Below are 14,374 nucleotides of genomic sequence, written 5' to 3'. Positions count from 1 at the left end.
GTTTTCCTCACTGTATTGTGTATGGTGTTGCTGACTGCATCATGCATGCGTGCTCTGGTGTCCTTCTTCCGAACTGCATCATGCACGCGCTGCTATCGTCCACACTGACTGCGTCGTGCCCGCACGCGCCGGTGCTAATTGCAGTATGCATGTGTGTGCTGGTGTCAGTGCAGGTGTGTGTGGCCTGTACTGTGAAGGAATTGTCACTTCATATCACAGAGGGACAGGGGAAAGGGAAGCTTCGCAGGTGGCTCATAAACGCCGCCTCCCCAGTCTATGGCAGAGCCGCATGCAGCGAAACACTGGGCTAAGCCTTCAGACGCTCCGAACAGCTAAACCTTTGCAGTCTTGTTTGGAATGTTAACAAAGCTCTGATGTGTAATTTGTTGCTCAACAAACATTCCCTTTCCCAGCCTACCCTGGGAGTTAACACGAGATTTGTCATCCAGACGCCAGACACTACAAAAACACCTTTTCAATCTGAATTCCCATCTCTATAGGGTTCTATGTAAATGCAACTTGCTATCTCTCCTTCACAGTTACCGTGAGCTGCTCAACATGTAACAAGAGATGTTTTCTCTCATTATCCGAGCGGCAAAAAAAACCAGCTGAGCTGCAGGGTAGGGCAGCTGAGGAACAGACACTAAAAAGAGCTGGAACAGAGGTAGATAGTCTAGGCTTGATCAGGCATGCTACGTCTCCTATTAAGGAGTCCGACAGCACAGCGTTGCCTGGCTGCCGCGGAGGGTTTTTACCCAGCTGATGGGTAATCAAATGAACCTTAAAATATATCGAAGCAGAATCTAACGGCAGGCAGCGGGCCCTCTTTCACTTTAGGAGTGAGAAAAGCATTTTAATTAAAGTGCAAATCTGAAGATGAAGAATTAAAAGGAAAAAAAAATGAAAAGGGAAAAGGAAATGGCGATTGTGCTTTCTACGCACGGTTTGTTTGTATTTGAATTTCATGGTCCCAGTTCAGAATTGTGTTCATCGTTTCGGAGACGTGTTTAATGAGTATTGTGGTCGTTTGTTGGAATTCTACAGCAGACAGCGAATGATACGGTATAAGCCCTCTCTAAGACTCATCTCCTATCTGAATAAATAGAAAGGTATTCAGCATAAACAGGAGTCTTCCCTTTAAAACTCTTACTGCTGTACTATGCTTATATCTTTGTACTGTTTTTCTACTTGATGCTTACTTACTGCTGTTTTGTGCCTCTGGTCTTGTTTTATTTGCTCCTGTGCCAACCAAGTATATACACCACAAACCCACACAGCTCACAATCAAACATGCACACACACACCCCGCAAACACACTTGCACAGACACACACATACACACACACCCCACAAGCACACATGCACTCACACACCCAACAAACACACACACGCCACAAATGTGCTTACACATGGGCGCACCCACAAACCCATGCACACAACTACAAACACACATACACATTCCCACATGTCATAAACTCACTGCACAGTGCTCACACAAAAACCTACATTACAACTCAAACCAACATACATACTGTATATACATTCTTACATATTCCTACATATTATGTTACAGATCTAAGCTTCCACACCACAGTCCCCCAGATCCACGCATAGAACACACTATATCTGGTGTTCGATCAGCATGCTGAAAGTGAACCCGGCAGTCCGTTTTCAAAGTTAATCTCCTGTGTTCCTTGCTGCGGTGTCAAGACTTAGCAACTACAGCACATGCTGAATATCAGCACAAATTCCACAGAGTCACGCCTATTGGCAGGCCTCTCCTCGCTTGGTCAGCCACAGCTCCGATAACGAGCAGAAACCTAGCTGCCAGGTGAGACGCAAGCACCTGGAATACCAGTTTCGCACAATAATGCATTATATTCAAACACAGAGTCTACATACAGCTCCAATTTCCTGCTGCAGTCAATACCATCATGACAGGGTAAATCTAATGCAGGAATGTATGTTATATGTATCTGGGCTTGCTGCTGTTGTATTTATGTTTATGTGTGGTATGCTTGGCTAATCTTTGTACGTGCATCTTGTGTTAATGATTGTCGGTCGGTAATAGAGTTTTCTGATCCTGGGGAAACTGAAAAACATTCTGGATTTGGACACATGAAATACGGCTTCTGCCATTTTGTTATGCACTGGCTTTAGTTTCATTGATCTCATAGTTTATGCCCCTTTCTGTGCTTAGTCTGGTTGGTTTCATCCATAGCAAGTGATTCTGTAACAATTGATTTTGCAATTATTTAGCCATCCTCCGCTCCATATTTCCAAGCACACAGAGAACACAGATACTCCCTTGTACTACATTTTAGCAGGTTAGTGATAATGCGGACAGCCACCAGCATTTATCTCTCTGAAGCCTCCGTGGGGAACATGTATAACTTGAATACATGAATGTTAATAATTAATCTTCCTCAGCCCCGCGGCCCAGCTGGAATCCTGCACCCCCCCTGGGGTCGTGATGAGGATCAAACCCTGCTGCACCAAGAGAGCCTGGGCACCAGAGCAGGTGGTTCCATGTTACTCTGCTCAGGGTGCATTCATCATAGGCACTGCGCTGCAGGCCCATAGGCACTGCGCTGCAGGCCCATAGGCACTGCGCTGCAGGCCCATAGGCACTGCGCTGCCGGCCCATAGGCACTGCGCTGCCGGCCCATAGGCACTGCGCTGCAGGCCCATAGGCACTGCGCTGCCGGCCCATAGGCACTGCGCTGCCGGCCCATAGGCACTGCGCTGCCGGCCCATAGGCACTGCGCTGCAGGCCCATAGGCACTGTACTGCCAGGCCACTGCATTCTGATGCATCACCAGTGTACCCAAAGAGGAATGAGAGATTCTTTTGGTTCCCTATCGGTCAAAAACCCTACTCTTGGAACTCATGGCGCAGTATCCCAGTGGAACCACAGCTCCCAGTATGCTAATGCGTCCCTCATTAAAACATAATACCATTTCAGTGGTAATCGGTCCGCAAAGGCACAGTGATTATTTGGTCGAAACCTATAGCGTTCATACAGGGCTCCCCATCCATAAACTATTGTTTCATAAATAAGTTCAGCATATCACGGGAAACAAGTGGAGAAAGCGAGGGGAAATGGAACTGCACAAGTGATATCGTTAAGCAGTTGCCAAGGAAGTGAGGTCACATTTACAGCCCGCTGCTCCTTCTGCAGAGGATCTATCGGGTTGCAAAAGTAACACGGCCGCCCGCTTAGGGCTTCTGACTCCTCTTGACTTCTGGACTTCGATCCAGACTGCACTTGCTACAAGATCTACTCTGCAAACCCCATCCCCTGATGAGAGGGCCAGCAATCGACGACCCCCCGATTTGCACGGGTTTCAAACTAGCCTTAACTAGCGTCCTTATACTGGCCGTAAAACAGAGGCGCAGCAGATTAGCGTGGTAATGTGCGGGGGCACCTTTAAACCGGCTCATCGGCGGCACGGGAACCCTGGCCACACAGATGGAGGTGAACGATGGTAATGACGCTCGGCAGCCGCCATGTGGAAAAGTGCACTGAGTGGGCTCACAGGGGAACTCGGGTGAAAAATGAACGCGTCATGATTTATGATACATATGGACGCATGTACAGTCATTCCTTGTGTTCCAGAAAAAAAAAAAAACTGTGCATTCCAGCTCCAGGCCCAATGATGTCACTGGATCATTAGCGCTCCCTGCACACAGCGGCAAGTCAATCACTCTGTCGGAAATGTGAACTCCTCCTTTCTCCACACAAAGGTCTCTGATTGCACAAACACACCCAGAATAGGAGTGATTTATCTAAATGAAATATTTCAGCTTTGCACGCTTCCCACGCGGCATTCTGTGAGAACTGTGGAGTGTGAAATTGACTTGCTTGCTAAAGATCAGCGCTGGTAACACTTCACCGATAATCAGGATCAATCCAAAGAAAGTCTCCAATCCCACGGGGGCCTGGCAGGGGCCTGTGACATATCTGCTTCCTGTCTGAGGCCTGCTTTCACGTCTGCTTCCTGTATGAGGCCTGTGTCACCAACGGGTCTGCTTCCTGTCTGAAGCTAATGTCACATCTTCTTCCTGTCTGAGGCCTGCATCACATCTGCATCCCGTGTGAGGTCTATGTCATCTCTGCCTCTGCTTCTTGACAGGGGCCTGCGTCATGTATGCTTCCCGTGTCACTGATCCAGAACCACCACAGAACACGGCGATGAAATCAGGAATGAGCAATGTTTCATTCAACTTTAATTATATTAGAATACCAGACATACACTGTACTGGCATCACGTATCTCAAATACAAATATACCATGTTATGTCAATGGGTAAATATTTAAATTATGATAACAGGATATTATGATAAGAGGGTGGAAGTGTTTAAAATGAGGCTCAATATAAAATAAAGAGAACGGATAAAGGTGACCTGAAAGTCAAACCTCATCTTTAAACCTTTCAGAGTTTTGTTAAAATCAAAGAGCCAGTCAGCTCGACAGGCACTACGGCAGCTACAGAGATGCATAGCGCTGAATTATGACAGGTGACAATTAGCGCTGAATAAAGGTTTGAAAGTAGGTCTCTTGAGAGACTGTCTTGGTAACAGCAGGTTTGGGACAAATAAACTGACGCTGTAGCAGAAGTCCTTATATTATACAAAATAAATAAATAAATAAACAACAAAGTACCACAGGCATCAGGAATAAGGTGTGAAATAAAATATGTTATCAGGAATTTCATTTAGAATGGCACGTAAAAAAAAAACTATATGGTTAACGGAAGACCTCTGAACGGTCGGCCTTGGTTGTAACTACTGCCTGGTCTTAATACAGGGTGTCTGTGTGGTTTAATGGATCGGAAGCCAGACTTGTAACCAGCATGTTAGGATGCTAGGTGTGACACTGACGTTGTACCCTTGAACAAGGCACCTTACCTTAATTGTTTCAATAAATACCCAGGAGTACAAATGGACAATGTACCAAAAAGTAAGCCCAGATGCCCTGGACAGGAGTGTTTGTTAAGCCAGCCTAGGAGAACAATAGAACAGGATGCAGGAGACCATGTCCGATTCAATGCTTGTGGAGATAAGTGGGGGGAAAAAAAGGCGTATTATTTGTAAAGACTCGGGTTTCACCTATTTTTGTGAAGAAGTGAGGCTTTTATTGAGTGAAAAAAAAATAAACGCTACCTGCAAGAAACCATATAAATGATTTAACATTCACCCTCAGCTGGCAAGCCGAAAACTGCCAACTTGGGACAAGACAGTTTATTGAGTGTTTCTGCGCCCTGAACAGCCCTTGCAGTGATCATGGTGTCGCTGCTGCTGCTGATGCAAGCCCAGGTACAGGCGTCTTACTCACATCGCTGGGATCAGTCTAACCCAGGCAGGGACCCCGATGGTGATTCGATTCAATCAAGTTTATTTAATAAGCGCCAATAAACATGTGAATCAGACAAATGTGAATGAGCACAGATTAAAAAACCCGGGGCTTCAGACAGAAGTAAAGACCGAATAATGCCGGGCGTGAACAGAGCTCAAACGTGCAGGTGTCTCTTTCCTCTGACTCATAATTAAATATGACCTTTCTCAGGTTGCTGGAAGTGCTCTATAAGGTCTATAGCTGTAAAATAGCTTTAATGAAGGTTACAGATGAATTGAGGGCATGCATATTTCTGCTCGGTTTAAGTGCCTCTCCAGACTCGTTTAATCACCTGATTTTGTGCCAGTCTGTTTCCTGAAAGCAGGAGCTATACTCGCGAGGAGGGAAAAAGTCACGCGGAAGCCTGTTATTGTCTGCGGCTGGTTCAGCTACCCTTCATGGCCTTTACAGGGAAGGTGTGAATATTTGCCACGTTTTTTGGCAAAAAAAAGAGACTGCTCTGCATCATCCAATCAGAATCCTGGGGTTTGTGGAGACGAGCTTTGTGGCGAGAGTTCAGCCACAAAAATGGTTGGATGCTTCACACCGGTGGCAGAGATGAAAGGCGTTATATAAATATCATCCATTAATATGGTTACTATTGAGAGCTTTGTGAAGGGAAACTCGTTAGCTCCTTGCAGTGTCTGTACAGCACACTACACTTCTTCATTCAAACATCTCTTCACTAATCAGTCTGGAAGGTTAATTGAATGCTGATCTGGGATTTACATCTATTGACAGTTATCTGCCATAAATCTTCTGTAAAATAAATGTGTAGTTGCGAGTTCGCCTGTGTTAATAAAAAGCTTAAAGTAATTTTTTTCCCAAGATCGCTTTGTTAACATCTGCCCTTTAAACAAAGCAGCGGCTGCCCTCAATTAAGCTTGATTGGTATTCAGTCATTTGCTTGAGGTCCAATGACAATTAATTTAAACAAAAAAAAAAGAATTAATCTTATTTAGGTTGAATAATTATATGTATTATTAATTTGTTGAGGCACAAATTAAAAGGAAAAAAAAAAAGTTAAAGCACTGTCATTACTAGCCTTTACGCAAGTCTTCAACAAAAGGATTTATGTTACCAAGGACCTCAAGGAGGTAACTGTCAAAGAGACGTCAAAGCCAGGTCAGCCTTCAATTAGAAGCTCAGTCAACATTAACAGGCTGTGCTCAGCTGGACTGAACACACGCTGCTCCCACGGCCAGGCCGGGGAAAACGCCGCTGCGCCCGAGTGCAGGAGGCGAGCAGCCGGCCTCGCACTCTCCTACATGATTTTCGCTGCCTCGTGGTTTTTAATTTATTCCCCTCTGGAATTACAGCTGCTTGTGTATATACCTCACGTCCATCTGCAGCAGATCATACGACACCCTGCTGCTTCTAATCTCACGGCTGGGCTTTGGGGCCGGCAGGTTGCAGGTTCGGCCCCCCTGGACGAGGGGGAGCTGCCGCTGAGCACTTGAGAGGGGTGGCCCTCTTGAGTATCCCGCACCGCCGCGGTAAATACCCGGTCGTATACATTACAATACATTACATTACAGGCATTTAGCAGTTAGCCAGAGCGACTTACATCAGTTACAAGTTATCCATTTATACAGCTGGATATTTACTGAGACAATTGGGGGTTAAGTACTTTGCCCAAAGGCACAACAGCAGTGCCCCAGCGGGGAATCAAACCGACAACCTTTTGGTCACGAGTCCTGCTCTTAAACCACTATGCTACACTGCTGCCCCGTATAAACGGGCACGGCAAGTCACTCTGCCAAATGTCAGATGTGCATTTCCAACACAAAGGGAACTATAGTAGGGCTTTTTTGGCATGGGGTTGGTTGCTTCGTATCAAAGTGTCTGTGCTCGCGGGGCGAACACGTACCGTACTTTGTGTTGGTGTTTCTTTACCAGGCATGTAAATGAGGTTTTTTGACAGGGCGTCAGGCGTGGGAGAGGCATTGTGCTTTCCCTGAAAGGCCCCTGAGCCGGTAAGCACAGGGTAAACAAGCACGCTTTGATGATGAGCATCGGCACTGGGTGAGATCAGAGGTATTTAGCGCCTGACAGTGAGCCGGGGTGGGATTAGTCCTCATCTGATCATCACAGGGGGACATCTGCGCAGATGTGCAAGAAACCCAGCTCTGCGCAGATGTGCAAGAAACCCAGCTCTGCGCAGATGTGCAAGAAACCCAGCTCTGCGCAGGTGTGTGAGAAACCCAGCTCTGCGCAGGTGTGTGAGAAACCCAGCTCTGCGCAGATGTGTGAGAAACCCAGCTCTGCGCAGGTGTGCAAAGAACCCAGCTTTGCGCAGGTGTGCGAGAAACCCAGCTCTGCGCAGATGTGTGAGAAACCCAGCTCTGCGCAGATGTGTGAGAAACCCAGCTCTGCGCAGGTGTGCGAGAAACCCAGCTCTGCGCAGGTGTGCGAGAAACCCAGCTCTGCACAGGTGTGCGAGAAACCCAGCTCTGGCCAGATGTGCGAAAAACCTAGCACAGTGCAGATGTGCAAAAAAAAAACCCTGGGCAGCTGCACCCTGTGCCAAAGATGTGGAGGTGGAGGGGGGGCATGTAATGGCATGTGAGGCCTTCTCCCCTGTAACCTCTAACATAAGGTTGCCTTCACAACATTTTCTCCACTCGTAAACCAGATACACAGAGAGACATGACTACGTGACTACGATAGGAAGAGACAAACGGGAACAAAAAAAAAGAAAGAAAGAGAGAAAGAAAGAAAGAAAGAGAGCCAGGCGACGGGCCCGGCCCCCCTTCCTCGGACATGCTGCGCGCTTACCCGCGTTCACCTCCAGGAGACGCTTCTTCTTCTGCTGCCTCTCCTGCTTCTCCCGCTCCGCCTTCTCCTTGGCCGCCCGCGCCCTTCGCTGCTTCTCCTCTGCCTCGCGTCTCCGCGTGTTCTCCCGCACCGCTTGCTGTGCAGACCCACACAGATCAGACACTAAGTGAAGGCAAATTACAGCCAGCGGACCGGCTCCCACAATCAAAAGCACAGGCGGCTCTTTGGGGGCTCCATTAGCTGCAGATGACACTGATTAGGTGACCCTCAATTCCCTTTAGAAGACTGCTGGGAGAAAGAGAATGAGCTCTCATTAGTTTGGCCAGATCTACAGTGCTGCTGTCAGTGTGTTATAAGCACTTAAATATTTCCAAGAAAATGTGAGCTTTTAAAAGAAAAACAGTCTTCCTTTTTGCCCATTAGCAGACGAAGAGCCTTGTTTAAAAAAAAATCTATAAATCCTATCTGCCGTGATGAAAGGTAGTTTTCTAGGTGAGAACATGCTTAGGCAATCATAGAAAGAAAAAAAACATCAGAAGGAGCCATTACTCGGTTTTTCCACTCTTACATACAATACAGGTACATGGCCATTTAAATCTGGGACGCTCTCCCTGCAAAGGAGACGTAAATTGAACATGTTTTTTCCAACAGACCCTTGTTATCGGGGGATGCACCCCAGTGCAAATTGGCTGACACCCTTATCCTAACTGAAACATCATAGAAGGAATTTGAACTAAGAGTTACATTTTAAAGGAAGTTATGAATGAATTAAATTAATTAGCAACAAATTCAACAAATCAACACAGAGATGCATTAATAGACAGTGATATGAGCACAGCTGGATATATAAGGGTGAGTGGGAAAGAGAGGGCTGCCAGTCTTATCGCTTGATTGTAGTGGACTTTCAAACACTGGAGATGTTTGTATCTGCACACCTCCTCAGACAGCGACACGCAGCCATGGAAAAACCAAAATTTTGGTTGCGTAGTTTTAGTAGTAACATTTTTAAAATATTTTACAAAATACATTTTATTTTTGGACATGACATCTTAATGACGATTCAACAATTACCTGCATCGACATATCTGTGATTTTGCCAACAAAAATCATGACTCAATCATGAATCAAACTACCAGCTTAAAGCCTTAAAACAAAAACAAGGACACACAACCAAAAATTCGAGCAGTTACATGGAATGTGGACTGTCGACCGCAAAAACTCACAGGATTTCTTAAAAACCACCAGAGAACAAATGGGGGATGAAACATCAAACATCAGGATTTAACTGATCAGCAGCCAAGACTCTGAACGATCCTGTCACAACTCTAACTTCCTGTCACGTCACATTCCCTCGTCAAAGCGGTGGCGCACATGACCGCTGACAGATGGGACATCATCCGTTTTATTCACTTCAGATCAGCTCAGACAACCTCGGCCCCTTGCGCGAAGTGGCAGGTGCTGAAACCTTGAATCGGGAACGTCGGGGGCAAAGCGGATCGTGTGTGAGCGCCACCTGCTGGCTGCTTGCTGTTGCCTTACCTTCTCGGGTAGTCACAGTAAGCAGGGTGTGAAACCTGTTCATGCTCTGTTGTGATAAAGGTGCATACAGCACCTGCTTTAAACCTGACGAGAGGCAGTTGCTAGATTTCATATTTTCAGCTGTGCCACGTCTCCAGTTTCACATTTTCACATATTTACAAATTCACACTGGATTTCGACTCTTCTAAATAAGCACTCTGCTTTTTTTATATGGTATGTTGCATAATATTCATGAATAAGTTCCCTGACGGCTGCATACAGATCTCTGATTTCTTAAAGACACGACGTGTTGTAGTAGCCGCTTTGGGAACAGTCCTCCTGCTAACTCGTGGCAGCAGCTCTGACCTCCCCCTGAGCTCCAGTGACATCATCAGTGGTGGACTCCGAGTCAACTCCGGGCTATCCACGCTCTGGCGTCGTTCCCAGCCGCCGAGATAATGTTCCCACACATATTAATCAACAAAGGCACGGCCGTATCAAACAATCAATTCAGACCTGGGGTGTCCGTTCCGCATTGAACGCAAGAAAACGAGCAAAGATTAGGTCAGACGCGCGGTCTAAATCTGGCGGTAATGTGAGCAGCGGGATGACTCACTGGCCTGGGCCCCCCCCGAGGTCCTCACACTCTGATGTCATCACCCCACAGCTGAAAAGCTGCTCGCCTCCACGCTCAAAGGACATCTGTGGAGAAGGCTGCTGTTTTTACAGATGCTTGAAAATGTGCAAAGACCTGTGCCGTTTCTGTCATAGTGCAACAATTCATCCTTTTACAAGTTCACAGGATCCGCTGCCACGTGTGACTCTCCCAAGACGCTCTTTCAAAAAGGCACCGTTCACAGACATACAGTAGCACCTGAAAACGCAATGTTCAAAGTCGAACTGCTCTTTGCTCCTTCACTAAGGATGCTGACTCCTCTCGTGATATTGATAACCCGCGCTGATAGTGTAAATCTACATTTGTGATTGCACAAGATAATCATCTCTCTCATCTTCAGAGCTGCGGAATGCCAACCTGTAGCTTTATCAGAACCCAAATAAGGAGAATGGCAGACTGAAAAGTGTTCATAGTAATATAAAACATTAACATAAAACTGTATGTCTTTCGGCAATCACATGGCACACAATAATTTCAGCTCTATAAGGCATGCTCTTAAGGAAAATTACTGTGCAAAATGAGGGATGATACAAAAAATTATACATGTAAGACATATACTCTCATCAAATTAAAAGACTAAGCACACTGTAATTCCACTGAACAGATCCCGAAGTTTGCAGCATAAGTACGGCCGCGAAGCACACTTAAAATGAAGTAGTCATGTCTCCTTTAACCCGAAAGCATCCCGTAAGCAAAATGGAACAAAGAACACTTTTGTGTAGCAGCTTCAGTTGGCAGTAACATCAGTGTCATCTACCTGAAGGCAGGTCTCTCACTAACTGAAGAGTTAGGTACCGAGAGTTCTGCAATATAACAAACAAACTGCTCTTGAAACCGTTGAGGGGGAAAAATGTATCAGAATCTCCACTTTGTGAGGCTTTCGAGTGGCTCAGTTGGTAAGGCACTCGTCTTGAGAGCAGGCCAGGCCTAATAACTTGGGCTTGAGCCCAGCTATATAATCAGCTGTCAATGACTGGCAGCCCACAGCAGTGGGACAAATTCGGTTTGTTACGCTGGGGTAGGGCTGGATTTGGCAGCAGGGACAATCACTCAGATGACATCAGTGGAGACCTATCCTCCAATCAGTGCTTGCCTCACTGTGGAGCGCTGTGAGATTCGTAGCATGAAACAAAGTCAGCAAATTAACATATGCAATGCAAGAGAAATATGAATATGCAGCTGCCAATTTAAAAAAAGGGAAGTAAAAGGCAGAAAAGCATGAATAATAAAAGCATAAATAATTGCTGCATGTCTTCAATATAACAACATTTAATACAATTATTTACTACACCAACATCATAATACTTGGTACACCTACTTACTACACCTGGGGGCAAAACATATGTTTGTGCCCTAGCAGATAAACCTACAGAGAAGTACCAGTGACTCATGGTAAAACTGTTTTGCCACAAATGAATAATAAAGTACGAATCTCAGTCTCTCAAACAGTGTCTCTTCCAAGTATATTCACTGCAGGCTACTTACTGCACCTACAAACGCAGGCGTTCCAATACCAGATATTTCAACAGGACCAAGAGCTATGAAGAGATCTGCGTGCAGGAGCCAGAGTTGCGCTGGAGGCCTCTGAAGTCAATTCAACAAAAATAACACCTGACAAGACTCACCTGGATATCTCTGACATCTCATCAAGTGAAAGACAAGATGGGCATACAGCAGCACACATGAGTCTTTCAAGGGAAGGGATGCTTCCACATATTTAATTAGTCCTGGATATATGTGTTGAATATAAATACATTTGATCCATGAATAAATGTCAAATATATGAATATATACATATACATATAGAGTACCGGTCTAAAGTTTGGACACACCTGATTAAGATGATGGGATGGTTAAATGCTTAAAATTTGTTTCTTAGACAAATATAAATAGAGAATTTGATGCCTCTGTCGGAATTTCCTTCCAAAAAAATGATTTTTAAAAAATATTTTTTGGCTACTTTGAAGAATCTAAAAGACAACCATTTGTGTTGTGTTAATAGTTTTGATGTCTTTTCTACTATTCTAAAATGTGGAAAATAATAAAAATAAAGAAAAGCACTTCATAATAAAGAATGCATTCTTGGTATCAGTAAAGCCACATCACAGGCTTTATAATGGTCATTAGCAAGCCGAAGAGCTTACTATGGTTTAAGTGGAACATTGCTTTCTTTCCAGCAGCACAGCGGATTACGCAATTCTCACTCCTGTCAGCTGTGTGTGGGAGTGCTTGGATCGGAGGGCAATTTGAGTCAACAGGAACAAAACAGATCATGTCACAACACACATTGTCCCATTCTGCTTAATACTACTTAATGACTTGTACCGCCAATTAATCTATAGCCTTCTTATTACGACATCAGAATTGCAAACAACTGAGGCCTACGAGCGGCTGGAGCCACGGCAGCCTCGCCGTGTCCCACTGGCCGTTAGTGCCTGGCCAGAGCGGCGCATTCGCGCGCACACGGGGCTTCAGGTCATGTGCCGGGATGTAGGACGCCGCTCGGGCTGACACGTGCCTCAGCGGGGCGGCAATTACAGCCAATAAACAGCCACGTGTCCGGCGCGAGAACGAAATCCGTTTCAGGTAGAGGAAACGTAGATTTGTGGGGGGGGGGGGGTTGTGAGGCGCCGCCTACACGCCGGCCTGAAGGCACAGTGGTCAGCAAAACAAAACAAAAAAAGTGAAAAACCGCGTCCGCCGATCGATGGTCCCATAAGCCCGGAGCCCAGGGAATCCCACACAGCTGGCAGCGGCATATTGGTGTTGAATAAGAATCCGTCTCCTGCTGATGGCTGAAGAGACGCCAGGACGCCAGAGAGAAAGGGAGAGAGAGAGAGAGACAGAGAGGGAGGACGCCCACAGACCGGCTGCCAGCAGCTTCCTCCGGCGCCCCTCCCGCGGCAGCCAGAGAGCCGCGCTGCCAGCCCGGGGGCCGCGGCGGGGCTGCCGTTCTGCTGACTGCAGCTCAGCAGGCCGGGAGCCTGATCCCGAGCCCGGCCCGCGCAGCACCCCACTCCTTTAACTTTGAAGTCTACATCGTTTAGCCCTAATGAAAGCCAGAGCCTCCGTCCGCTCGCCGCCGGGGCACTCGGCGCACACGGCGGGGGCGGCTAATCGGGGATCCGTTCGAGGGGAATTAACGGGAGCATGAAAACCGGGGACACCTGTTAATAACAAAGGCTTAAACCATACAAGGCTGCAACCGGGGAGAAAAAAAAACCTGACGGACGCTCAATACGCAATTAGGCGAAACCCTCCTCCTCTTTCTCGCTGCACCCTGTTCTCATTAAGAAGTCCACCCCGATTTTTAACACACATTTGAACTTAATTACAGTGTTTGCACACATCTGAAGCTGTTTTTATCACCCCCGCGGAGGACAATGCAGTCGGATATAGAATCAATGGGTTTAATAGTCTACAGCTCCCTGGTCAGGACAGGCTGCTGGGGGTTCATATTAACCCGGAGAGAGAAACGTCCATGTAGATAATTCTCCGGCCTGAGAAAGTGAAGCTTTAACAGGTTTCAGTGTATTTTTTTCCTCCCCTGCACCAATATCTCCTCTGAACTGCAATGTAATCAGGATGTCTGACAGAGACAGTGCTGCTGTGGAAGAACTAAATAAAGGCAAGTGCAGAAGTGCTCAGCAAAGCCTTTACAGGTAGAGGCACTGACCAAAAAAAAAAAAAAAAAAAAAAAAGCCCAGATGGATACACCACTAAAACGTACTGTCACGACTGCGGAGGACAGAGTGTACGCGCTGTCTCATTTGTGAGAATAGCGATCCAGACAGCCTCAGCAAGTTAAATTACCCTCTGCAGCCCCTGTAATGGTCCTTTCCCGGCACTATATGTATGTGCAGTGCGTGGAGTGCTGTCATGGCTAGTGCTATTAATGAACTCCAACCTGCCGATAAGTGAGGCGGACGGTTTGAGGAAGTAATACGTGTACCGTTGTCGGTATTGGTCCTCCTGCTCGGACCACTCCTATTCTATGACTCATGC

At 46.4% G+C, this 14,374-nt stretch overlaps 1 protein-coding gene across 1 annotated transcript in view; it reads right to left on the bottom strand.

Moving 5' to 3' along the window:
• The window catches only part of LOC118785859 (protein diaphanous homolog 3-like), a 287,218-nt gene that overhangs the window by 50,381 nt on the left and 222,463 nt on the right, over positions 1-14,374 (bottom strand). Inside the window, exon 26 of the mRNA XM_036540806.1 lies at positions 8,176-8,311. Coding sequence (XP_036396699.1) covers positions 8,176-8,311 — 136 coding nt within the window. The remainder of the gene's footprint in view (positions 1-8,175; positions 8,312-14,374) is intronic.

This window comes from Megalops cyprinoides, chromosome 11, assembly GCF_013368585.1.
Source record: "Megalops cyprinoides isolate fMegCyp1 chromosome 11, fMegCyp1.pri, whole genome shotgun sequence".
Lineage (NCBI taxonomy): Eukaryota > Metazoa > Chordata > Actinopteri > Elopiformes > Megalopidae > Megalops > Megalops cyprinoides.
This window is presented reverse-complemented; position numbering and strand designations above follow the sequence as displayed.